The sequence below is a fragment of the Cuculus canorus genome, chromosome 3 (genome assembly GCF_017976375.1).
Source record: "Cuculus canorus isolate bCucCan1 chromosome 3, bCucCan1.pri, whole genome shotgun sequence".
NCBI lineage: Eukaryota > Metazoa > Chordata > Aves > Cuculiformes > Cuculidae > Cuculus > Cuculus canorus.
In genome coordinates, this window is record NC_071403.1 from 5,642,134 (window position 1) to 5,667,267 (window position 25,134).

Genomic DNA, 25,134 nt, shown 5'->3' on the forward strand with positions numbered 1-25,134 from the left:
GTTTGAAGGAAGGTGGATCTTCTCAGTCCCAAGTGTCTTGCTACTGCCCAAACCACATGAAAAAAAAAGGTAAATATTTTAAACTGCAAGTTGAAGTAAGAACAAGCAGCTCCTGCCAATTTGCTTTATATTCAATCATTATTTTTTTCCAGTAAATAGTAAATATTTTCAGTCTGAAGGATTGTACACTTAATTTCTTCATTAGCCACTGTAAGGTGGTGATATGGTAAAAGTGGCTAAAAATGTTTATCCTTTAGAAAAAACAAGAAAACTTGTCATTCAGTGAATATCCAAGAGAGAGTACACTGTAGGGGGAGAAAGGAATAATAGTTTTCCCTTCCAAGAGCATATTTACCATGACTTATTTACCTACAGTCTTTTGAAAGACTTCATGACGATTTTCTAATATAATACATGCACTTCCTGTTTTTGTTCCATAATTCCCTAATTCCCTGCTAACTCTAACTAGGAAAAACAAAGCCTTACTTCGATTTCTAAAGATATTTCTTTAAACCTTAAAAAATAATGTAAAATATTCATATTTCTAGGTTACAGCGTGCCTGTTTATGTCCAGGGCTTCCAGGTTCATTGTTACCGTGCTCCAGACTGATGAACTGCTCCTGCCTGGGGTTTTGTTTCTTTCTTTCTCAACTCAGCTAGCTTCTTCAGGTTTCTCGCTGATTTACATGACTGCAAGGGAAAACAGAGTTTTGAGGTGCTTTTTTTGTCTGTATGTTTGTGCTGCATTCAAAATGCACTTGATAGTAAGTGCAAAACTATTTTGTCTTACTTCTGTATCCCTCAAAATGAACTGTTGAGAAAACTATTAATGAAGCTTCGCTAGCGTAATCTCAGCTTTAAAATAAATCATAGAATCATAGAATCACAGAATCACAAGGTTGGAAAGGACCCACTGGATCATTGAGTCCAACCATTCCTAACACTCCCTTAAACCATGTCCCTAAGCACTTCATCCACCCGTTCCTTAAACACCTCCAGGGAAGGTGACTCGACCACCTCCCTGGGCAGCCTCTGCCAGTGCCCAATGACTCTTACTGTGAAGAAATTTTTTCTGATGTCCAGCGTGAACCTCCCCTGGTGGAGCTTCAGGACATTCCCCCTTGTCCTGTCCCCTGTCACTTGGGAGAAGAGGCCAGCTCCCTCCTCTCCACAACCTCCTTTCAGGTAGTTGTAGAGGGCAATAAGGTCTCCCCTCAGCCTCCTCTTCTCCAGGCTAAACAACCCCAGCTCTCTCAGCCGCTCCTCGTCAGACTTGTTCTCCAGCCCCTCACCAGCTTCGTTGCTCTTCTCTGGACACACTCCAGAGCCTCAACATCCTTCTTGTGGTGAGGGGCCCAGAACTGAACACAGTATTCGAGGTGTGGTCTCACCAGTGCCGAGTACAGAGGGAGAATAACCTCCCTGGACCTGCTGGTCACACCGTTTCTGATCCAAGTCAAGATGCCGTTGGCCTTCTTGGCCCCCTGGGCACACTGCTGGCTCATGTTCAGTCGCTGTCAACCATTACCCCCAGGTCCTTCTCCTCCGTGCCACTCTTCCCCCAGTCTGTAGCACTGCATGGAGAGTCGTAACTCTCCAGTTGTTTTACATTGAATTATAAAAGGCTTAAGGAGAATGAATGGGAAAGCAGATGGTACCAAGTGTGCTTTGCAATTGGCAAAGCTATGAAAAATTGTTTAAATTTGTTTATGCCCCAGCAGGTCTCTGTAAACACAGCCTAAGTTGGCTTGTTTTCGAAGTAAACTTAACAAAAAGTCATGTCACTGAATAACATACCACAGGAAAGTCATAAATCTGTGTATTGCGCTGAGAATTATGAGAGTATGTATTCCTTTTTCTACTTCTAAATTCTCACTTTCACACTTAATTGAACGTGAAGGCAAATTTTCCATTATATCAGATTTATTTATTTATTTTTCATGCTTTAGAACTCCAAATAGAAATTTTTAAAGATACAAGAATTTCCCTGAAGCATTTGCAAAGCAAATGCTGCAGAATGGTATTGGCGTAAGATAAAAAAGTTTAATCAATTATTGTATTCTCATTGCTCTGGTTGGCATGTGTAAAGCTAAGGATGTGAGTAATGGAGAAAGGGCAAACTGGATTTTTAGTAGCTAATTTAATTATTCAAACTAATTCTGGACAGACTCTGTCATGCTAAGTCTGTGATTATTACTTCGGTAAAAAAAATAGTGCATTTTAAAGCCGTCTTAAGTTAAAAAGAGTAGTTGTCCTTCTTGTGATTAGGGATAGGAGGGCAACTTTGGAATTCCCCCCCCCCCGCCATGGTTTTTCTCTGCAAGCACAGTTTCCTGGAAAACACGCTTTTTGGTTTTATCCATTTGATTTACAGTCAAAAAATTGGAGGAACTGGAGCTTTCTTTATTAGCATGAGATTTTGCAAGATCTGCGGTGTTTTTTTTGTTCAGCCCAAGTGTAACTATGCTTTGTGTCTTCCTAATTTATTGTAGCACTTCCCAAGTGCTTTCATGTATGTGTGTTGTTTTGACATATCACAAACTACTGCAGAAAAAGTACATGTTTTCATAACTGTATCTATTCAAGATGTCTTTTTTTTTTTCTTTCCGTATGGCGTAATCTGTATTTATCAGCGATGCTGAGCCGCTCCTCAGTTGAAGCCAAAAGCCTCCTATCCTCTCTTTACTTTTGTTAATAATGCACTTTTCCTATCAAATGGAATAGTATGCCCTTGGAATTGGAAGCTTAAAGGAGAACATTTATAAGTGTGAGACTGAAAAGATCACAAAATTTAAAGGGTTAAAGTTTATTCTTGCAGAATTAAGCAAATGCAGAAGTGATGCAAAGTTGAAATACAGTTTTAAGGCTTTTTGAAGTGAGGCTATTTGTCTCCAGTCTGCCCTTTCTAAAAGATGTGTAATCCAAGAAAGGAATTTCTCTCCTTTTTTTCTGCCTGTTTTATAATCATAACCGACTGTCCCATTAGCGATGAGATTTGGGGGATCTTTCTAGGCTGTTGTGCCTAATTATAGGGTTCTGCACCTTGTTTATTTCTAATGCAAAGTAAATGTTTCTGAATAAATAAAACAGAGTGACATTAACAGAAAAAAAAATAAGGTTGCATCTTCAAGTTTTTTTGACCTGAGCTGAGAAAATCAATTATTCTGTTAGGATTTCTTCCACAATCATAGTATGGGTTAGCTGCTTTTTCAGGGAAAATGGGGAGGCATCTTGAAGGGGAATTGTATGTCAGTTGACCAGGTTTTGTTCCTGGGTCCTGAGTCATTCCTTTTGCTTTCAATGTCTCAAATTACCTTTTTTTTTTGCCAGTGTTTTGTCTGTCTCTGACAAATGGTGCTGCACTGGACTTTAGTGCCTGGGGAACTGCATCAGTATGAAAGTGCTGGACTAGAGAGTTATCAGGCATCTGATACCTAAGTTACTTTATATGCCCTAAGGAGGCGTCTGGATCCAGGAGCTCCCTAACCTAGCAGTCACAAAACCTCAGAGGTGCTTCCTGCTCCCACGGTCTTTCCTTGCGTGACTCGATGTTTTATTAAGCATACATGCTTTCTCTTTTGCCAATGTCTAGAACTGACCTCCAGTGAGCAGGTGGGTTCGTGGTTTTCAGCTGAGCTTTACTCCAGCAGTGCCCCAGTTTTCTGGAATTTCCTAGTCCTGCAGAAATCATAGAATCGTAGAACAGTTTGGGTTGGAAGGAACCTTAAAGATCAGCCAGTGCCAACCCCCCTGCCATGGGCAGGGACACCTCCCACTGGCTCAGGCTGCCCAAGGCCCATCCAACCTGGCCTGGAACACCTCCAGGGATGGGGCAGCCACAGCTTCCCTGGGCAACCTGGGCCAGGGCCTCACCACTCTCATGGTGAAGAAATTCTTCCATATGTCTAGTCTAAATCTGCCCCTCTCCAGTGTACACCCGTTTCCTCTTGTCCTGTCACTACAAGCTATTGTAAAAAGTCCCTCCCCAGCTTTCTTGTAGCCCCTTCCAGGTATGGAAGGTGCTCCACCCTTCTGATCATCTTTGTAGCCTCCTCTGGGCCCGTTCCAACGGCTCCATCACCTTCTTGCATTGAGGATTCCAGAACTGGACACAATACTCCAGATGAGTTCTCCCAAGAGAGGAATAGAGGGGCAGAATCCCCTCCCTCACCCTGCTGGCCACGCTGCTTTGGATGCAGCCCAGGACACCGTTGGCCTTCTGGGCTGCGAGTGCACATTGCCGGCTCATGTCGAGCTTTATTCAGGTAACCTCATCTTCCCACTCCTCTCACCATACAAAGTGCAGACTACGTATTTGAAGTGGTTGCTGCTGTGGTTCAGTTATATACTACAGTGAGAGAAGTGGTGGATGGCAATGCACGTGTGTGAGAAGCTGTGGTTTTGTGGCTGTTACCTGCTTGTGACTGCCCTCCATTTACTTTACTGCCTGGCCTGTGAGACTAACCAACATTTCACAAACTCCTAAGCACAAAACCCACCCCACTTATTATTTCCCAGGTTTTCTCTTTAAAAAATTTGAAGTACACAGACACATTGAAAATTTAAAGAAACTGTAAAATAAAAGAAATAAGCCAATTCCTTCCTTCCTTCCTTCCTTCCTTCCTTCCTTCCTTCCTTCCTTCCTTCCTTCCTTCCTTCCTTCCTTCCTTCCTTCCTTCCTTCCTTCCTTCCTTCCTTCCTTCCCTCCCTCCTTCCTTCCCTCCCTCCTTCCTTCCCTCCTTCCTTCCTTCCCTCCTTCCTTCCTTCCCTCCTTCCTTCCTTCCCTCCTTCCTTCCTTCCCTCCTTCCCTCCTTCCCTCCTTCCTTCCCTCCTTCCCTCCTTCCTTCCTTCCTTCCTTCCTTCCCTCCTTCCCTCCTTCCACCAGTTACTGTCAAGCAGCAAGTAGTACAGTCTGGTCAGATGGATCCTGAAGGGGGAAAAATGCTGTGCTTGTCTTGAATCACTTGGACGAGCTCTGCAGGATTTTTTGCATCTTTCCCCCTCCCCGAAAAATATTTCTAATGGACAAAAGCAGTAATGAAAGGCCTCAATCCAAAGGGTGACTTTGTACAGAAGGATTTTTAAAAAGCATCAAAATTAAGTTAAATGTCCTGCTGTCTCAGCCATAAACCATGACAGTGAATGCAGGATAACTCCTTTTTGTTCCTTACTATTTTTGCAATTAGTTCGCTTTTATCCTACGGAGAGGCTGCATGAAAGACCTTGTTATTTGTGGCTGTGATAAAATATGCTGGCTCAGCCTGCCTGAAGAAACAGAAGCCTTGGCAGGAATGCTGATTACCATGACAATCGAAGCAGTCCAGAGCTGTGGTTTCTGTGGGTTTTATCATAAAGATACAAAGCATGTCCTGGATGGTGGAAAAGCTGATAATATCGTCATGACTCAGGAGCTCCCGTTGTCCTTGCAAGACTTTGTTTTTCATATTACGTTACCTGAAGAGGGGACAGAGGGAACTCTGTCGACTTCACATGTGTTTTTATAACATTTATTGTATTTGCATGTGTATCTGTTTTAGTATATATTTTTATGCCATAACTATGTGAGTTTTCTTATAATATTTTAAATATGTTGTTGAACACCTGTATAAAAGGTATCCATCGTGGGTTTGAGGAAGAGCTTGAGAGGAAGGTCAGCTGAGCCAAGAAATTTCCACAGATGACAGTTCTGCCTCTAGGGGACTTCTGATGAGAGTTTGTCCTCCAGAAGGTGGGAAAGCAGCTGAGAAAAGTCTGGAGAGGGAAGGATGAAGCCCTCTTGTTTCAAGGAGCTGCACTGAGGGCTTCTGCAAGCAGTGAGGAGGCTGATGGGTTTGAGCATCCCTCCCTGGAGCTGCTCTGCCTGTCCCTTGTCTGTGTGGTGTTCGACAGAAGCGTTGAATGCTGTGGGCAGGCTTCTTACGATGCAAATGCACAGCAAACCCAGCAGTAGTAAAGCAATGAGGAGGTTAAATCTTTATGGCTTCTCCAGGCTCCTGTGGGTAAAACCAACACCATCGGAGGAAACTGCCCAGCACTTCTTCCTGCCTCCATCCTCAGCCCTGTGTATGGTGCCAAATCTGTGTTGCAGGGTCTTCACAAGCAAAGAGAAAAATACACCCCGTGTTCCCATTTTCTGGCCATGTTAGGGTGTAGTTATTTCAGTCTTTCCTTCTTGAAAAGTAAGACCTGAACAGTCACCTCCACACCTCAAAGTAATAGGGTTAATAGTATGTTACGTAAGGTTATTGGTATAAAACTGTCTCAAACTGGAGAAGGAAAACCAGCCTGCTCCTGTCTCGTGATGTGTATGAAGAGAGTTACCTTTGCTGGCATTTTGACGCTGTTAAGAAAGAATAGACTGAAGAGTTTCAGTTAGAGAGGAAAAATAGCTTGAAGTTATAAAGTCCAGAAATTCTTGTACAAATATATTGATCTGTGAACTTTCCATGTTTAAAGAATGGGCTGCTTAAGTGTTTTCCTAAAAACGTTTTGGGTTTGGTTCATTATGACAAAAGGAGGCGTATTTGCATTATCAGTTCTTAATTGTTTTCCAAGTAATTTCATTGTTGACACTAAAGGATTTATTGAAAATTGCATGACGTTACCATCATGTCAAGGAGCTTTTGTTCTGTACCAGTAACCTAAAAATCTAAGGGTTCATTGTATAAGCTTCATTTGTCATGTGAAACACTTACTGATCCCATTATTAAGAGCAAACCACCAAAAGTGTGTCTTTCTGCACAGTTCTGGAGCATGAACCGAAAGCCATGGATACAAACGGTGAAGAGGAGGATGAGGGAGAACAGTTTGATTTTGACAGTGGAGATGAGATACCAGAAGCAGACCGGCAAGCCCTTGTTCCACCTCCCCCAGGTCCTGAGAATAACATAGAGCACCAAGAGGTTTACATCACAGGTAAGTCAACCCATCGTTTAGCCTCTAGTCTAAATAGTCCAGACTGATTATAGCATGTCTTTTCTTGACAATGCAATAAAAATACCTGTAAAAAGAGGTTTCCATGGAAATATTGTGGACGTGTATTGAATATTCCTGCTAGTCACACTCTTGGTATTTGTGACAAGGCAAATGACCATCACATATAATTTCTGTGAGGTTTGCCATCCAAATGTGACACCCAAACCAGTGGATTGGATGGTCTCAGTCATGGTGCTGGGCTACGGGAAAACTCTGTGCCCTTGCAGCTCTGACGTATGTGAATGGCTCGAGATAAGCTGCTTTCACAGCCAAGCTTGCTGGTTGCTGATCTTAAGGTGACACGCATAAAAATAAATGGAGACTGAATGCATGAATTTTGTTCATAAACAGTAGTCTTGTTTTATTAAACATTAAATAATTTGTTGCAGCACGTATAGATGTTCCTAGTGCTGAAGTGTAGTCCGGAACTTAAACACCATCTTTCCTTGAAAATTTGTTGCTTCCTCACCCTTTTGCGATGTTGTATTCACAGCTCAAACTTGTGATTGCTTGGGATGCAGTTCTGCAGCATCCTTCAGAGTGGCCTTTGGTTGTGCTCTACCTCTGCTTGTCTCAGGAAATGCCAGGAGCTTTTATGTAAAAGAAAGTTATTTTCTAAGAGGAAAACTTGGAAGGTTATTTTCTTTCCCCTTTTCATAATAGAATATTTTCACGACTCGTCGTTGAGGAGTGCCCCTCCAGTGATTTTTCTCTCTCCTCATAGCTATTAAAGCTAATGGCTTTAAGTTGGGAGGGGGAAGACTTAGGTTAAACGTTAGGAAGAAGTTTTTCACCATGAAGGTAGTGAGGCAGTGGCACAAGTTTCCCAGTGAAGCTGTGGCTGCCCCATCCCTGGAGGTGTCCAAGGCCAGGTTGGATGGGCCTTGGGCAGCCTGAGCCAGTGGGAGGTGTCCCTGCCCATGGCAGGGAGGTGGAACTGGATGGGCTTTAAGGTACCTAACAACCCAAACCATTTTATGATTCTGTTCATAAAATATTTCTTGTATTTGTGTTTATAAGATCCAAATTCTTCTAGAATCCAGATTTTAACCTTCAAGGTTTAAGGCTGTCTTCAGTCATGTGCTTACGACAAGCAAAAGAGGACCCTGGCTACTTGCCAGAAATCGTTCTGTTCAGAATTTATAATCTAGTTATTGTTTTTCCCATAGACATCCTTGTCAGCCAGCTTGTTTTGCTGCTGTTGTATTCCTCCTCTGTATAATGGAGAGGATTGCACTACTGTGTGGGAATTTTACGAGTCATAGATTGTAAACAACTTGTGTAGTAAGGATCATATCAGTGTTTAGGATATTTGCGAAGAGCAATATTAAGCAGCTTGAACAGGTATGAAAAATAAGGCTTTGTCTTTGTTTGATTTTTCAACTAAAGGAGCTGGTAATTTAGAAAACAGCGAGAAGCTACAAACATCAGAACCTACTGCAGAAGGCACTCCAGCCAAAGTAAATCCCTATTCAGTCATAAATATTTCACCGATCCAAGACAAGGATCCATCCTCATCACCAGAACCAAGTCCTCAAGATGAATGTGCAAGCCCACTCTTGTCCAGTGGATACTCTGTTCCTGTGCCTTGTGGCTATGCTGTTCCATCTAATTTACCTTTGATACTGCCGGCATACTCCAGTCCTGTTATAATACGCAGTGTTTCTATCGATGAAGAAGGTACTGTATTTATGCATCTTACTTTATTTGTCAGCGAATCCTTGTTTAATTTCAGGTACCTGTGCTGCTTTGTAAATGTTTCTGTAATGCTCCCCCTGGGCGTGTGTGTGAGTATTTGTGTCAAAATGGAAAAAAACCCCTCTATCCTGCAGTATGAACTAAAATTTCTTGTCAGACTTGGAAGAAAAATGTCTGTTTCTTTAAAAGAACCACCTAAGTAAAGATGCATAAGGAGAAATGAATGTACTCACTCGGTACTTTTTCACCCTTTCTTTAAGTTGGTGATGCTTGACCTTTGTTTTGCTGGCACCGAATTGCAGTAGACAGCACAAGAGAGGACTCGTGTCTTATCTTGCCATTAAGAATGATTAATCCTAATTCCCTTTTAGTGTAATGAATTTACAGAACCATAGTTCAGTGTTCAAGCCAATTGCTTTCTTCTTATACCTTATCATGCTTTATCTAGGTCCTGGCAGAGCTCCTGTCCCTCTCACCTTTTCTATATGCACTTCTGTTTGTTTATTTTCCAACTCTTGTGGATTAGGGTTGCTGTGGGATTTTTTCTTTGACAATTTGATGAATTCTGTTTGTTCTCTAGTACAATTTAGACATAAGGGGAAACCTGAAAGGGAAATAACTATGGATTATTACAGAAAGAGGAACAGTCCCCCATCGTGTAACCAAAATTGGCAAAGCTGACAGCTTAATGTCAAGAGAGCAGGAGGAACAGAAAGCTCCTGCCCATTTTTTCTCTCTCATATTTCGAATATACCATTCTTTAGCTGGGCAGTAATTCTGCTGTAATTCCCTTGTTCCATATACTGTTAAACCTTTTTATTTCTTTTCAGCCTGGAATTTTGGCAAGTGAAGACAAATGTGTTTGTGTGGTTGTTACTGCCCGTAGAGGAATATATGTTTGAGAGATCAGAATTAAATGCATGTAATTTGCTCTTAACAGCTCTTATACCAAATGGCTGCATCTCTGAATTCTTTCATTTGCAAAAATGGATAATGTGAAGAAACTTCTAATTTTTTTAGATTTGTTTGTTTAAAAATAAAAAATATTGTACAGAAGCAGATTATTCATTAGCACTGAACTAGAAAAATAAAGGTTTTTTTTATGCTAAAATGTACTTTTTGAACCACGCTGACATTTTATTCCAAACATTTTGATGATTACGTTTTTTTTGTCTGCTTGGCAGGTGTGCAGTCAGCAACTGAAGAATGTCATTGTAATTCTGTCAACTCAGAGGAGACTCAAAATAGGTGATTGCCAGATGAACATGTTCTAATGATCTGTAAAACCTGAATGCCTAAGAAAGCTTACGTTAGATAAATATTTTATTTTTCTTGAATGATGCTTCCATGTTTGTTTATTTTCATTTTTCTTAACTTGATACCTCTGATTGTGTACCAAAATTAGCACTGGTTGAGGTCTTGTATATATAACTGTGCATGATATTTTTGAAGGAACTAGGTTTAATTTTTATAGAGTCATAGCAATGTCAGCTGCAACAAACTGCTGGAGATCTTGTAGTCTAGCCTGCTGCTTTCAGCAGGACCACTGCCAAAAAGCCATTAGATCTAGATCAGCCGTGGCCTTGGTTGCTGAGCCTTGAAAACCTCCGAGAATGGAGATGCTGCATCTTTCCTGGTCATTTTTCGCTGCTGTACTACCCTTTGGTGAATTTTGTTCCCTGATATCCAAACTGAATCTTCCAATGCACAGCGTGTTGACCCTTCCCCTTGTGTATTATCTGGCACTGAAAAAATCAGCCCCTCAAATAAGCCCAAACAAACATAAAAACCCCAACTCCATCACCTTTACAGTTGTCTTTCAGATAACTGGTGCTGCTGTTGGATCGTCCCTGAGCATCCTTTTCACCAGATGAAATAAGCTCTGTGTCTCCCACCTCTTTCCTTGTAGGCCATGTGCTTTAGTCTCCAGCTTCGGTTTCTCCACATCTCTCTAAAGAAGGCCTCTCTAGAGGTCACTTCAGTTTCTCTAGAAGGGAGAGGTGCTGGGAAGCCAAAACTGGACGTTCTGCTGCAGGTTCAGTCTCACCAGCACCAACCAGAGGAGAATAACAGCCTTGTCAAGCCTGACAGCTCCTAATGTAGCCTGGTATATCTTTAGTCTTATTTACAGTGAAAGAGCAGCACTTCACCACTTTCTAAGAGAGCTTTCTGTGTTCTGGTAGAAGAACTCAAGTGAAAAATACTTTTTGAGATTCGAAGGGATGCATTTTCAATTTCTTGACTAAAATTGTCAGGCTGTTTAATTGAATAGATTCTTAATCTCCTAATTGCTTACTGAAGCCGAGTTTTTGAGTAGACAGCAACCTTGGAGTAGGAGCTGGAAGGCAGCAAAGTATTTATTGTCTTGTCTTGGCAGTTGTTTAAAAACATTGTGGTGTAGCTTTTAATGCTTTTATTTTATGGCCTATTTTTCAAGTGAAGATAACCAAGCCAAGAGAGAAGATGATGCTTTGGCCAAATGGGTTGCAGATCCTGCAAATACAGCATGGATGGAAAGTAAGTATCAGTGAGCACCAAAGTACAACTCTAGAAGGTCAGTTTTAAGTGGTGATTAACAATATATGTGTATATGAACTTATCTACTTTACAGGGAATGTCCATATTAACTGTTACTGTATTTTTTCATATATGTTCCAGAACCAAGTTATACCAGTTAAAACATTCAGCAGTGTAATAAAATTGTGTGTTTTGAAAGAAAGTTAACATTCTCTTTTCCAGGGAGTGCTTTTTGGAATCTATGGAGTCATTAGTCACTGTCTTAAGGAAATAATTTGGCTCTGTCAGTACAGGTACAGTGGAAATTTGCTCAAGTTCAGAGTCTGCTCTGCAACTGGATATGACATCTCACACAGTAATTGGCAGTTAGTTCTTGGAGAGTGTGGAAGGGAAGGAATTGCCACTTTTTAGTGTGTGCACTTGGGTCTTGGCTGGCAGCTGCATTTTAAACTACAACAGAGACTATGTGGTTTGAGGACAGGATATCCTGCCTGTTTTCAGCTTTTCCTGCTGAGCTGGTGGTTTATCTTACACATCGTGTGAAGCGACTAAAGAATTTGCATCCTTGTCCTGCCTCTTGGTATATTATAGTGATCACTGCATTGTTTAATTATGGTCCTCTTTAAATAAATGTCTGAGACAGCTTCTCTACAGCTGTTTAGTAAGGCAATGAGCAGCTCTTGACAGGCACGGAACATACAATAGTGCTGTAAAAAGGAGGAAGACATTTTGGCTATTGAAGTGGTTTTCTCTTTTCAGACTACCAAAGGTCATCGTGATAAAACTATGTGAAATTTCACAAATACCTTATACTATTTTTGTGCATTATAACGTTATTTGAACAGTGATTAGATGTATTGGCAAAATGCTAGTGGTGAATGAATTATATCTCCATTGTACTCATATATGCCAATATAACTAAAATTCTTTAGTATACAAAAGAATATTTTGCTTAGGAGGGACCTACAACAATCATCTGGTCCAGCTGCCTGACCACTTCTGGGCTGACCAAAATGGCTCTTTACAACTACCTGAAAGGGGGTTGTAACGAGTTGGATGTTGGTCTCTTCTGCCAAGTAGTAAGTGATTGGATGAAAGGAAGCGGCCTCAAGCTGTGCCAGGGTAGTTTAGACTGGATATTAGGAAATACTGCTTCACCAAAAAGGTTGTCGGGCATGAGCTGCCCAAGGAAGTGGTGGAATCACCATCCCTAGAGGCGTTTAAGAGACGTGTAAATGTGTTGAGCTTGACAGTGTTAGGTTTACAGTTGGACTTCATGATCTTAAAAGTCTTTTCCAGCCTAAACGATTCTATGATTCTATGAAAATCTAGAACATGTTATTAAGGGCATTGTTCAAATGCCTTTTAAACACTGTTTATTGGTTCCGTTCAAATTTTAGGGGATTTCTCATTTGATTTTTTTTTGTGTTTTCCTTTTAGACCCAGATGAAGTAATTTACGATGATGTACCAAGAGAAAATTCAGACTCTGAACCAGGTTTGAGGTCTTTGTAATACAGACCACATTGAAAGCATTGTAGTATGGAGTTATGCTCATGTGTACTGAATAGATACGTTCATTAAGTACCTGAAATATATGTATATAGAATTATATACATTATATAGAATAATATAGAATTAACACTGTGTCAGTAATTGGTATGTCTTACAACATTCAGAATTAAACTAACTTTTGAAAGACTTTATCTCAGTAGGTCTTCTACACTGCTCTTCTCAGAAGATGAATTCTGTTTTTTTCCAATAGATACTGTCCCAAATGCTTGAAGTATTCGGTATATTAGAGAATTACAATGTTGGGTGTTGTAGCTATAGTGACCTAAACTGGGCAAGGCAGGTAGGAAAAGAGTGTTTGAAATAGTTAAATAATGTATGATAATGCATCATTTTCTTGGTTATGTAGAAAACTGCTCTATTCTTGTAAGTCTCCCTTCGACATACAAACACTTGATAGATGGAAGAGGAAATCCAGAGCAGCTGCTTACCATCCTGACAGTGACTCTGCAGAAACGTTTTATTTCAGCTTTGGTGTCGTCAAGCTTCTGATGTGTATTTGGAAGGGACAGAATAGGTCTTAAAGTAGTTGTTGGAGCCAAGATTTAACCTTTACTGGGAATCGTGGAGCTGGTGCTCAAGAAGCTCATTTCACCAAACTCTCGCTCAGATTTGCTTGGCAGTTTTTGGTTATAGTTAAGACTGTGCTTAAAGCTTGGCTGCTGCTAACAGGTTTTGTGTTTGAGTGGATTGGGTTACTAGGAACTTGGCAAGTACTTTTCATGGCTCTCAGAAGGTGTAGGTGTTTGATACTGAAGTTGTTAATGATTCAAGAAAACAAAAGCTTTCTTGTGTGAAAGCCGCATTTATCCTTAAAGCTGTAACATTTTCTTTTCTTGTCCTTGGTGGAGTTTAGGCACCACTGAAAGTAGTTTCATTTATTATTCAAAGTATTGTTACATTAATACCTTAAATGCTTTTATTACTGGAAGATCCCTCAGTAGTCTCTGCTGCTCTGGGCTGGGACACCTTTGTACTGTGGCTGCTCAGGCAGGAAACACATACACCGAGGCCAGAAGGCTGAGCTGTGGGTGGGTATGAGACGTGGAGCAAAGCTCTGCTGAGCATCTTGGGCAGAATTTTTAGTTTAACTCAGAAAAGTTTAGTTAGAATTTTGGTTTTCTGTTTGTCCCCAAAGACATCGAAAGATTCTGAGAAAATAGGGAGCGAGGGAAATTTCGTCTTGTTCATTCATGAACTTTATGTTTAATAATTGTACATTTATCAGGGAAACACAACTGTTCCGAAAAAGTCACAGTCGAAGCTCAGTCTACATTAGCACATGGACAAGGTGCATCCATCAAGGCACTGTTTATAGCCTCCCCAATACTGGTATTGCAAAAGTTTGACTTTTAGAAGTTATTTTGACTCACTGTGATGATTCTTTTAATTATCAATTGTGCAGATTACCACTAAAAGGTCTTATTCAGTAGGTATATTTTAAGGATAATCTTGATATCCTTGTATCCATGGAGGTTTAAAAAAAAAATCTTCTAATCCGATTCTCCCAAATTAGAGAAGATTCCTCTGTGTTAACTGTAACAAATTTAACTGATGTTAGTATTTAAATATTATTATTGGTCAAAATACAGTTTTTAAATCACAGAACCCAGGGTTTTGATGGATGTGTAAAAGACTTCAGCTTTTCTTTCGAATATTTTTTTCTCGATCTAAATTAAACTTCAGTCTTGAAATGAAAACACAAATTTTGTTTCCTGAATTTAATGCGAGACATTTTTAAATGAAACATTATATCCTTCGATATCCCCTTATATCCTCTGATAAAGGATTGCTGGCAGAAGAGCCTACACTTCTATACTTGTAATGACAAATGATGCAGCACATAGAGTGTATACCTACCTCCTGATACAGGAGGCATTAAGAATTTTCTGTTTTGTTTTGAGTCAGTTTGTCCTAATTGACACCAGTACCAAAGAAAAGACCTGTGTCTTTAACAGGAGATAATTCAGTCAGCCTTTGCAATATGGTTTTCTGTATCTTGAAAAGTTAATACTTCAGCCTTTTAGACTGGACAATGGGCAAGGTATCTTGCAGATGTGGGAGACTCCTCGTCATTGGTGGAGTTGAAGAGTGATGAGTCATAAAATATCATAGTGTAACAGATTCTGTGCTACTTTGGTCTGTCCTGTTCTGCTTGAAGTAGTGACATTTTCTTTTGATTCTCACAGTGTTTTAGCATTTATTGTTTGAGCTGATCATGAAGATGTTCCTAGGGACGAATGGCAAGCTTGCAAATGGAAAGATGCTTCTCCTCAGTGCAGACATATTCACAGCCAGAGTTCTAATTTCCCTTTAATTTCTTCTAAAACATGTTTGTGGGATTTGGACAGAACAGTGTAATGTGAGAAAGGCGTGTTTTAAAAAGGATCGTGGTGTGTACCCCTAACACTGTCCTCTTTTATTATTCTAGTTTCAACAAAGACCTATGTTGGCTGTTTGAATATTAGATCTCTTTAATTCACATATAAAAATGTGCATATAAAAGTTCGTATAGTTCTTTGGAGTACATCTTGAACAAGGTTTTTGGCTTCCGAATATACAGGAATTTCAGTGCAACTTTTTAAATTTGGGTTTAATTCTTGCAGAGGAAATGATTTATGATGATGTTGAAAATGGTGATGATGGTGGAAACAGCTCGCTGGAATATGGGTGGAGTTCAAGTGAGTTTGAAAGCTATGAAGAACAGAGTGATTCTGAGTGTAAAAATGGAATTCCCAGCTCCTTTTTGCGAGTCAACCACAAGAGACATGTATGTATCCTGCAGTGCTTCCCGTCATCGTATCCTGATTCCCAGCGCTTGCTTTTCTTGCCTGTAGTTCTCTTCTCCTCAATCCAGTTTCAAATGCTGACAGCATCTTTTTAAAGGAGTCATGAATGAGTGTGGCGGTGATGGTCCTTAACAAAATGTAACAGGGAAAAGATTAAATTGTTAAAAGGAAGCTCCTTAAAAATAAGAAACTGGATAAGAGTGAAGTTAAAAATGAGATAATTTTTGCTTGTGAGCGATTCCTCACCTTTTCTTTTTTTGCAGTTACTGGACAAGTATAAGTGGTAGGTGAGTTTGGAAAATAACATGAAGAACAAAGGAGAATAAGCCTGACAAGACTTGAAGTTTTGGGATCCTTCCAGTGCTCAAAAGTCATAAAACTGTTTGCCAGCATTCCCCACCTTTCTGTCTTAGATCTGTATCACTTTGGTTGTTTGAAGGTGACTGAGCTTAAAAACCCCTGAAAATAAGAGTTTTGTGATCCAAGAGAAGTCTGTAGCATTTATTAAGGAGAGAACAGATGTGGCGTGGCTGAAGTTCATGTGTGGCCCATCTCTGGTCAAGTATTTTTGGCTACATCTGTGCTGAGGGAAGCAGGAAGACACTGACGGCATAGGTGCCTGTCCTGGCGGCATCTTTCTGATTGCTCCTGACTCCTATGCTGTCACTGCTTTGGCTCCTTTCCTTCTGCCCTCATGCCCAAACCAAACCCAAAGCGAAAAAAAACAACCAACCAACAAAAAATGACCCCAACCCTCCCCGCACTGACACTTCAACACAGGCAGAAACCATTCCACTTGTTCTCTATATCCATTCCTTGCACTAACTCTCAGTTCTCCTCAGGTTTTATGATGGCTGTCATGGTATTATCCCAGCATACTTCCTTCTATAATCTTCCAGAGCCTGTGAGGGACTTGCCTTGCTTACTGTTTTTAGTGTCCTTTGAAAAGCATGGGAAAGTTGGAGATGGGATTTGAATTTTTAAGTGCTGGTATGACTTGCCCTCAAAGTCACTTTTTCCTTATGAGTCTTAATTATTATTTTATTTATTTAAAGAGAAAGGCTTTTTGTGCTTTTAAACACCTCTAGTCTGTGAAGCAGATGCTGTTCTTAATTATACTTCTGTAGTGCCAGAATCATCGTGGTGGAGGTAATCGCGTCCTGACCCAGCCTAGCGGAGCTAAATGATGGACCTGTCCTTTTGTTTTCAACTCTGTAGACCTTCTCTTTCCTGATGCTTTCAGCTCTTGCCAAATAGCTGTGCTGACATCAAGCTGGGGGGTTTTCTATTGGACTGCTACTGAAAAGCATGCCAAATATTTTATTTTTTTTTTCCCAGTTACATTTTAACCTCTTTTATCTGGCTTTCTTAAGATGTTTAACAACTTCTAATTAGTATTGCAGAGCGTTTTTCTGGGGTAGTTTCCTTACCCTGGAAATGGATATGTTAACGTACAAGATGGTTACACCCATGGTCATACAATGAGGCTATGATAGAGCTAAGGGAAAACATATGTTTCCCAATTCCCCTGTGCTTGGGAATTATAAGAGTGTGCATCTTTTCCTGTTAGTGTTGCCTTGCCCAGCTCACTGGCACCATCAATCTCCATCTTCTCAGGTGCCAGGAACCTCTGCAGGTTCTTCAGCCTTTGAGAACTCTTCCACTTAGAATCATAGAATCGTTTCTCTTGGAAGGGACCTTAAAGATCATCTAGTTCCAAACTCCCAGCCATGAGCAGGGACATCCCACTAGATCAGGATGCCCAAGGTCCCATCCAACTTGGCCTCGAAGGATGCCTTTTGAAGGATAGACAGACATATTCACTAGGATTTGTGTTCCGCCAAATGCTGCTTGTGGGTAAAGTCGATGCTTTTTTTCCATATGGTTTGTAAGAGATATGCGCAACACAATTAATCTGCACTTAGCTTAGGCCAAGCGACTTTGTCCCTCTGTTTCCATAGTTGCCGGCGTAGCACAAAGGCACCTGGCTGAGTTTCAGAAACTACAGCAGTGTGCAGGAGTGACAGTCAACTTTTCGTTGGGTCAGTGCTTCCCTCATTGATGCTTTTCCCTTGCTTGTCCGTGTGTCCGTAGGCCGCCTGGGCAATGTGCATGGTATACGCGAGTAGTTTAGCATGAATTTTGCACTGCGGGCTTTTTGAAAAGATTGTGTCTTTTTATACACTGTAGCTTTCTCATGACCTAACGCGTTTAAAGGAGCATTATGAGAAAAAGATGAAAGATTTGATGGCAAACACTGTGGGAGCAGTAGAGATTCAGCAACTAAAGCAAAAACATGAGCTGAAGGTAGTGTAGTTGATTTTTGTAACTAGCTACGTTTAAATGATTGCTTTTTCCAACACAGACAATGTTGTCTTTAATAATAAATTGAAAAAGCAGGCAATAATTTGTATTAAATAAGTTCGAAATGCGCTGGATTATTATCTTGTGTAGTTTGTCTTAAAAGTACTTTGTCAAGAACATTTTCTCATGCTTATTTTTAATGGTAGCAGTTTCAGAAGATAAGCCAGGGCATTGTCCTTCCCTGCTGACTGGTACCCGTATCCCAGAGCGTGACAGGTTTACAGCCCTGGTGCCTCTCGGAGAGCCGGATGAGCTCCACACATCTAGCGTGACCCTGGCTCTCCGGCCACATGGGATCAGACTGTAGGAGTCAGAATTTTGCTGCTCTCCATTCTGAATGGAGCCAGTGTGGAGAGGCTGGGTTTTTGCTAAAGGCTTCGGCTCAAACCAAGAAATGGCCTGATTGCAGCAAGATAGCTTTGTTTGTGTTCTGATGTCACTGATGTTGTCAGTGCAGCTCTCACGGTAGTAAGGATTTTTTGCCATGGTGGCATTTTGGGAAAGCAAAAGTACAAAGCATTTTTTTAATAAGCATTTCCTAACGAAACAACACTTCATTTTATTTTTTTACATTAATTTTCTTTTTGCTGTAATAGTGTGCTGTAAAATTATCAAATTCTTAATTAAATCAACTCATTTCTTCAATTAATTAAATTAATAGTTCTAACATTTTCTGCAAAACAATGTATTTAAGAATATAATTAATATAGAACTGACTACGGGGTGTTATCTTTAAGTCAGAAATACTTCAGCAGAGTTAGTGGGACATTGGAAGACAGAAGAGAACCCTTCTGTTAATGACCTGTTCATAATATTTATTTGTTATACAATGTAAAGATGAACATATGAGACTATTTTGAGTTCAGATGCTCGACGCAGAAGGGTTCTTAAGCATTTCTGCTGGTTTAGGCTTGCATACAATATTGCCATGAAGTAAATCCCTTTCTCCAGGTTTGATTTTATTAAGAACAAGTACAGGTGATCAGATCTGAGCTTTGATGGATCTGTGTACTTAATATATATATTCCTTTGTCTTTGAGCTATATTTGTAGTCTAAACTACTTGAGAGTGTTCTTTTTAAGGATATTTTAATCAAAAGTCTTCTGCATGATATGCCGAAATATGTTTCTATTATTCACTGAACATGTAGACTGTATTTTGTCTCCTACAGATGCAAAAGCTGATGCGAGCTGCTAGAGAAGGTACCAAAGATGGGCTGGAAAAGACAAAAGCAGCTGTGAAAAAGGGTCGTTCTTTCATTAGAACAAAATCATTCATTTCTCAAGGTACGTGTGCCAATTGTACTGTGTGTGTTACTCTTGCTAGTCATTTCTGAGAAAGTAACTGAATGGCCTAGCAGGTTTTTGTACTGGGAGGTGCGTGCTGGATGCACAAAATCAGATTTACGTCAATAAGCTGTGGTGTAATATTCAGTTCAGTGGGATTATGGTCTATGCATCTTGAGTAGTTTTAGGTTTGGTGTGAGAACCTGTGTGACCTGAGAAAGAGGACAGCAAAGATTAAGACCACTTGCTTAAAAATCCCACCAAACAGCATTGTAGATGCTATCTCGGTATTGGTAGATGGAAGTATGGGACTTATGTTAAAGTATTAAGTCTGTCCAGCTCCCTCCACTGAGTAACTCCTGAATGTCAGGAAAGGCTGCTGTTACCATGTGGTTTTCAGTAGAGGGATAGTTGACTATTTAAATCATGGCCAAGGAGTAGCAGATGCTTTCCATGCTTAAGAATGCAAGTAGCAAAAGAAACTGATCTGATGTTTCACAGTTTGGTGATTCTTGATGAAAGCTGAGTTTGAATTGGGAAAACAGAAAGGGATCTAAAATCATAGAATCATGGAATCGTTTGGTCTGGAAGGGGCCTTAAGGATCATTCAGTTCTAACTGCCCTGCTGTGAGCAGGGACACCTCCCACTGACTCAGGCTGCCCAAGGCCCATCCAACCTGGCCTGGAACACCTCCAGGGATGGGGCAGCCATGACTTCCCTGGGCAATCTGTTCCAGTGCCTCGTTGTGAAGAATTTCTTCATTATGTCTAATCTAAATCTTACTTCTTCCAATTTAAAGCTGTTCCCCCTTATCCTATCACTCCAAGCCTTTGTAAACAGTCCCTCTCCAGCTTTCCTGCAGCCCCTTCAGGTACTGGAAGGTCACTATAAGGTCTCCACAGAGCCTTCTCTTCTCCAGGCTGAACAATCCCAACTCTCTCAGCCTGTCCTTGTAGCGGAGGTGCTCCAGCCTTCTGATGGTCTTCGTGGCCTCCTCTGAACCTGCTCCAACAGTTCCATATCCTTCTTGTGTTGGGGATTCAAAATCAAAAAGCTAAAAGTATTTGCATGCTTTCTTGAGTTAAGAACAATCGTCAGCCTTCTGTCATGAGCCTCAGCAGCAGCACAGTTAGTTTTTACAAGAGGCAGAGGATAGTAACTCAATAAAACTTATTTCTTCTTCAGGACAGGTCTGTGAGATAGTATGTCGTTCTGCACAGGTTTCTGCCGAACTCATTAAATGGTTGTAACTTCAGAGCTTGTAAAACTAAAATTTTAGGAAGTTAAAATCTCAGGACTGGCACAACACTTCTAAGTGAGTGAGCTAATATTAAGTGGCATATTATCTGGAAGGACCAGGACACACCTTGCATCCCTGTCATGGTCTCTAACTGCTTCTGAATTTACCTAATACACAACCAGAAAATAGAAGATTCTTTCTAAAATCTTTGGTCATCCAAAATTGATCCTAAACTTCTTGCTCTTGCACAGGAGAAAATGATTTCTTTCAGCAGGGCGGTGTTAGAATGAACCTGGCATTCATCCTCACATTTCTACAGGTTAGGTAGCAGACACAAAGGTATGTCTTGGACAATTTAATCCCTTAATGACTTACCAAATCAGCAGAAACCCAGTGACAAATCTGTTGAATAAACTCATGAATTCCTCCCAGATCTGCTTCCCTTCCCTTTTTGTTTATAGATGCAGTTTCTCACACTGTTCTTTCTTTCTCCCTCCTTTGCTTCTCTCTGTCTGTTTGGCTGGCTGTGTGCTGCCACCTATCATAGCCCTTTGGTGTTGCTTTTTGCCTAAAATTACAGTAGGTAGGGAGCAATGCACAATCCCTTATTCTCATTTTGATTAAAGCCAACATTTTGGTACATTTGGCTACAATTCCATTTTGGAAGGATGAATGGAATTTTTTAAGCTGAATCACAGAATGGCTTGGGTTGGAAGAGACCTTAAAGATCACCCAGTTCCAACCCCCCTGCCATGGGCAGGGACACCTCCCACTGGCTCAGGCTGCCCAAGGCCCATCCAACCTGGCCTTGAACACCTCCAGGGATGGGGCAGCCACAGCTTCCCTGGGCAACCTGGGCCAGGGCCTCACCACCTTCAGCATGAAGAATTTCTTCCTGATGTCTAATCTAAATCTTGCCCCTTCCAATTTAAAGCCTTTCCCCTTTGTACTATCACTCCACACCCTTCGAAAGAGTCCCTCCCCAGCTTTCCTGTAGCCCCTTTCAGGTTTGGAAGGCTGATATAAGTCTCTGCAGGTTCTTCTCTTCTCCAGGCTGAACAACCCCAACTCTCTCAGCCTGACCTCATAGCAGAGGTGCTCCAGGCCGAGAGGCTGACAGGTTGAGAGAGTTGGAGTTGTTCAACCTGGAGAAGAGAAGGCTCCAAGGAGACCTTAGAGTGACCTTCCAGCACCTGAAGGGGCTACAAGAAAGCTGAAGAGGAACTGTTCACAAAGGCTTGTGGGGACAGGACTGGGGGAACAAGTATGAACTGGAGAGGGGCAGATTTAGACTAGACATAAGGAGGAATTTCTTCACCATGAGGGTGGTGAGGCCCTGGCCCAGGTTGCCCAGGGAAGCTGTGGCTGCCCCATCCCTGGAGGTGTTCCAGGCCAGGTTGGATGGGCCTTGGGCAGCCTGAGCCAGTGGGAGGTGTCCCTGCCCATGGCAGGGGGGTTGGAACTGGATGATCTTTTAGGTCCCTTAAAGAGAGTATAGGTGAAGCAAAAGATGTGTAGGCTATCTCATGCTGTGTGGATTTTAGGTTTTTGAGATACTTTTGAAAGATGCTCTGTATTAGAGCACCTGTCAGTGGTGGTTTTTATGTCATTGTACAGGTGATAAAAAAGTAGTGGGAAATGTCTATTATTTGGTAAGTAAAAATAAGACTGCTAGGCACTGTGCCTGGATGATAGGATATTTGCCTCTTTTTTTTCTTTCTTTCAATCTATATGTTGCAAAAAATTGACATTTTGGTTGTTCGATTATTTGTAGATCATAGATCATCGTGCCTGGAGGAAGAAGAGCTCAATTTATTTATTGATGTGGACTGCATGCATACAGAAGCAATTATGACTCCTATGCCTGAAGGATTATCACAGCAGCAGGTAGTCGGGTTTTGGAAATATGGTCTTCTACCTCTTTTAATCTCTCCCTGCTCTGTATCAGTGGCTTCTAGGTGCCTTGCTCTTCAAACATACTGGTATTTAACATAAATTAAATCGATGTTCAGACTAAAGAAAGACTAAGAAAATACTAAGGTATTTTCTTGGAAAATACTACTAAATAATAATGATTAATAATAATACTTACTAAAGTATTTTCATTAATATATATTTATTATTTTCTTTCTTTTTCATAATGATCTATAATAATATTATATTCTTAAGTATTTTCTTGAAAAGAAGGGCAGAAAATACTAAAGTCTTTTCTTGAAAAGTGGTACGTGTGCTTAGAGTTGCATCAGTCCTGAATTCAGAAAGAGATTGCACTGTAAGGTTATCTGTATAATAACAACTATATTATAAATAAATAATGATATTAAAACTAACTATATTATTTTGCTGTCTGAACACTTAAATGTGATGGTTTTGAGGGAAAAGAAGAGTTTAAACATTTTTATTGAGTCAGAAGACATTGGTTGCACGCCAGGATTTCTATTCGAAATTTAGAGGATGGCCGGTACACTCTTTCCTGATAAAAAAAAACTTGTCCACACTAAAGTCTTGTCCACTCAGAAGAGTATATTTTGCTGTTTTATGCCTTAAACTCTATAGTCACTGTGGAAACCACTTCAAAACAGCATCAATTAGAAGTTTTTGCTGAAAATAAATCCTATAAATTCCTGGTACTTTATTGTTATGACAAGTAGTAACTGTATGAGAGTGTTTGGCTTCTTGTGATGTCAAGTCATGAGTTGGTCAGTACCTGTGTAAAACCAGCAGAAAAATACATATTAGGAGTGATATAAGGTTTTGTTTTGCTTGCTGAGGTTTATTTTTCTAATGTGTTTAACACAATGAAGTGCTGATCTTGGAATAATACAGCTACCAAACTGTGCTATGTCACAGGAAGATTTCAATTGTAGTGTAAGATCCCAGCGTCAACTGGAATGCTGTCTTTTCCTTCTTTCCAAATGCGGGCTTGAGAATTTCATTGGGTTTTGTAGGTGATTAAAAAGAAATGTGCCCTGTTTTAAAAATAGAGAGCTCTTAGTTTGGACTAAATTAGTAATTGTTGTAGGTCATTAGTAGGTCATGGCTGATCTACCCAGGAGGAGCTGCCCATGTAGGCAGCGGTGGCGTTAGTGAGTTAGAGAGGTGTGAAGGGCAACAGCAAAGGTTTTTGGGATGTACGCTGGCTGGATGCATGCTTGGAGGCGATATCAGACTGCGGGGGGGTGGGGTGCTGCTCAGCGTGGCTGTGGTGGGCTGAGGTTGACAGAAAAACTCAAACAGCTCAAGAGAGGCCAAGACAAGTCCTAGTTGTGGGTCAGGGTAACCCTGTGCAGCAGCACAGGGCATCCCAGCTGGAGAGGGTGAAGGCAAGAAGCTCTGTTCAATCTGAACCGCTCTACCAGCACCGAGCTGACTTTATGAATGTGCTTGTTTTAAACAGCAGGTGGCACGATAGCTTTTGTTTAAAACCTGCTGCCTGTTTAAATACTGTGTATTTATCCTATACGACATCGTATACTTGCATCGTTGTACTGCTGGGACCTGAGTTTTTATGATCGGTTGTTTGTGTTTGCGTGCTACTGTTACTAGCAAAAATGTGGATATAAATGTCAGACTTGCATGCAATCCTCTTGTAAGTTGTGTCTATCTATTGCAATAAGCTGTAGGCATTATTAAGCATCTATTTTGTGTCTGAAAAACACTGGTTTCTACAGGTATTTATTCTTTTCAGAAGAATGAACTGTGACTAAAGGTAGAGTTAGTATCCTTTAGTAGAGCAATTATATCAAATAACACACTACTAAATCCATTCTAAACAGGAATCAGCCACAACTAATTTTACCATATGTATCTTTAAGCAAAGCCTCGGATAATTTTGAAGGCTTCCTTTGAAATGCCAGTACTTGAAAGAACTTCTTTGCATAACCTGTACTTCACTTAATAATGCAAAACATAATACAAGTGTTGAGAATCAAAGGCAGCCGTGGCAAATGAGGCAGGAGACCATGGGGATCAGGAACAGTGAAAAGCAAGTCTGAGTTTCATGGTCATTTTAAAACGGCAAAAGAAAACCTTTTACCTTTCCTTGTACTTGTGGGGAATGGCTTGATCCAGCCTTGTGCTCTCTTCTCAGAGTCCTTCCAGGAGGAGCTGGATTAGGAACTGGGTTTAGATGAGAACAAATTCTTAAAACTAGCAATAAATCTAATCAATAAGAGTAAGAAATTTTAAATTTTAAACCAAATAGGTTCCCCTTACTTACCTCTCTCATCACCTACACATGCGTACAATGTGCATTTCAACTGATTTGCAGAAGCAGGAGGTGGAGAAGGTGGTGTGATAAATAGATTGTAGTTTGTCGGTGGGAAATAGCATTTCCTGAAGTTCCTGCAGCTCTGTTAATTGGTATGAATATAGAAGAGATGAAGTTTTCACTCATGCCTGATAATGCCCGAAAAAGAAAGCTGTTTCACTCAGATATTTTCTCAGTCGTACAGTTTAAATGGCCTTACCTTTAAAAGGCAATTAATGTTTGCTTGTTGGTTCTTCAGATTGCACCAAATAAATTTATAAACCATTAAAAAAAGAATATTAACCTTGAAGACTGATTTAGAAAACTGCAGCAATACTCCAAAGTAGCCAATATGATCTACACCCTTATTATTTATATTAATGCCTAAATTTATGCATCTTAAAGTAAAAGTTTTCAAAAGTAGAGCTTGGAATTGCAACATTC

General features: G+C 40.6%; 1 protein-coding gene across 4 annotated transcripts in view; it reads left to right on the forward strand.

Moving 5' to 3' along the window:
* Positions 1-25,134, forward strand: part of ARHGEF10 (Rho guanine nucleotide exchange factor 10) — a 108,349-nt gene that overhangs the window by 13,370 nt on the left and 69,845 nt on the right. For 3 of the 4 annotated variants that reach the window (XM_009558891.2, XM_054062426.1, XM_054062427.1), the window contains exons 2-10: positions 6,745-6,915; positions 8,365-8,655; positions 9,858-9,921; positions 11,111-11,190; positions 12,631-12,687; positions 15,368-15,531; positions 17,741-17,857; positions 19,086-19,200; positions 22,216-22,328. In XM_009558891.2, coding sequence (XP_009557186.2) covers positions 6,745-6,915; positions 8,365-8,655; positions 9,858-9,921; positions 11,111-11,190; positions 12,631-12,687; positions 15,368-15,531; positions 17,741-17,857; positions 19,086-19,200; positions 22,216-22,328 — 1,172 coding nt within the window. The remainder of the gene's footprint in view (positions 1-6,744; positions 6,916-8,364; positions 8,656-9,857; positions 9,922-11,110; positions 11,191-12,630; positions 12,688-15,367; positions 15,532-17,740; positions 17,858-19,085; positions 19,201-22,215; positions 22,329-25,134) is intronic. The other variant, XM_054062428.1, reaches the window with a different exon arrangement.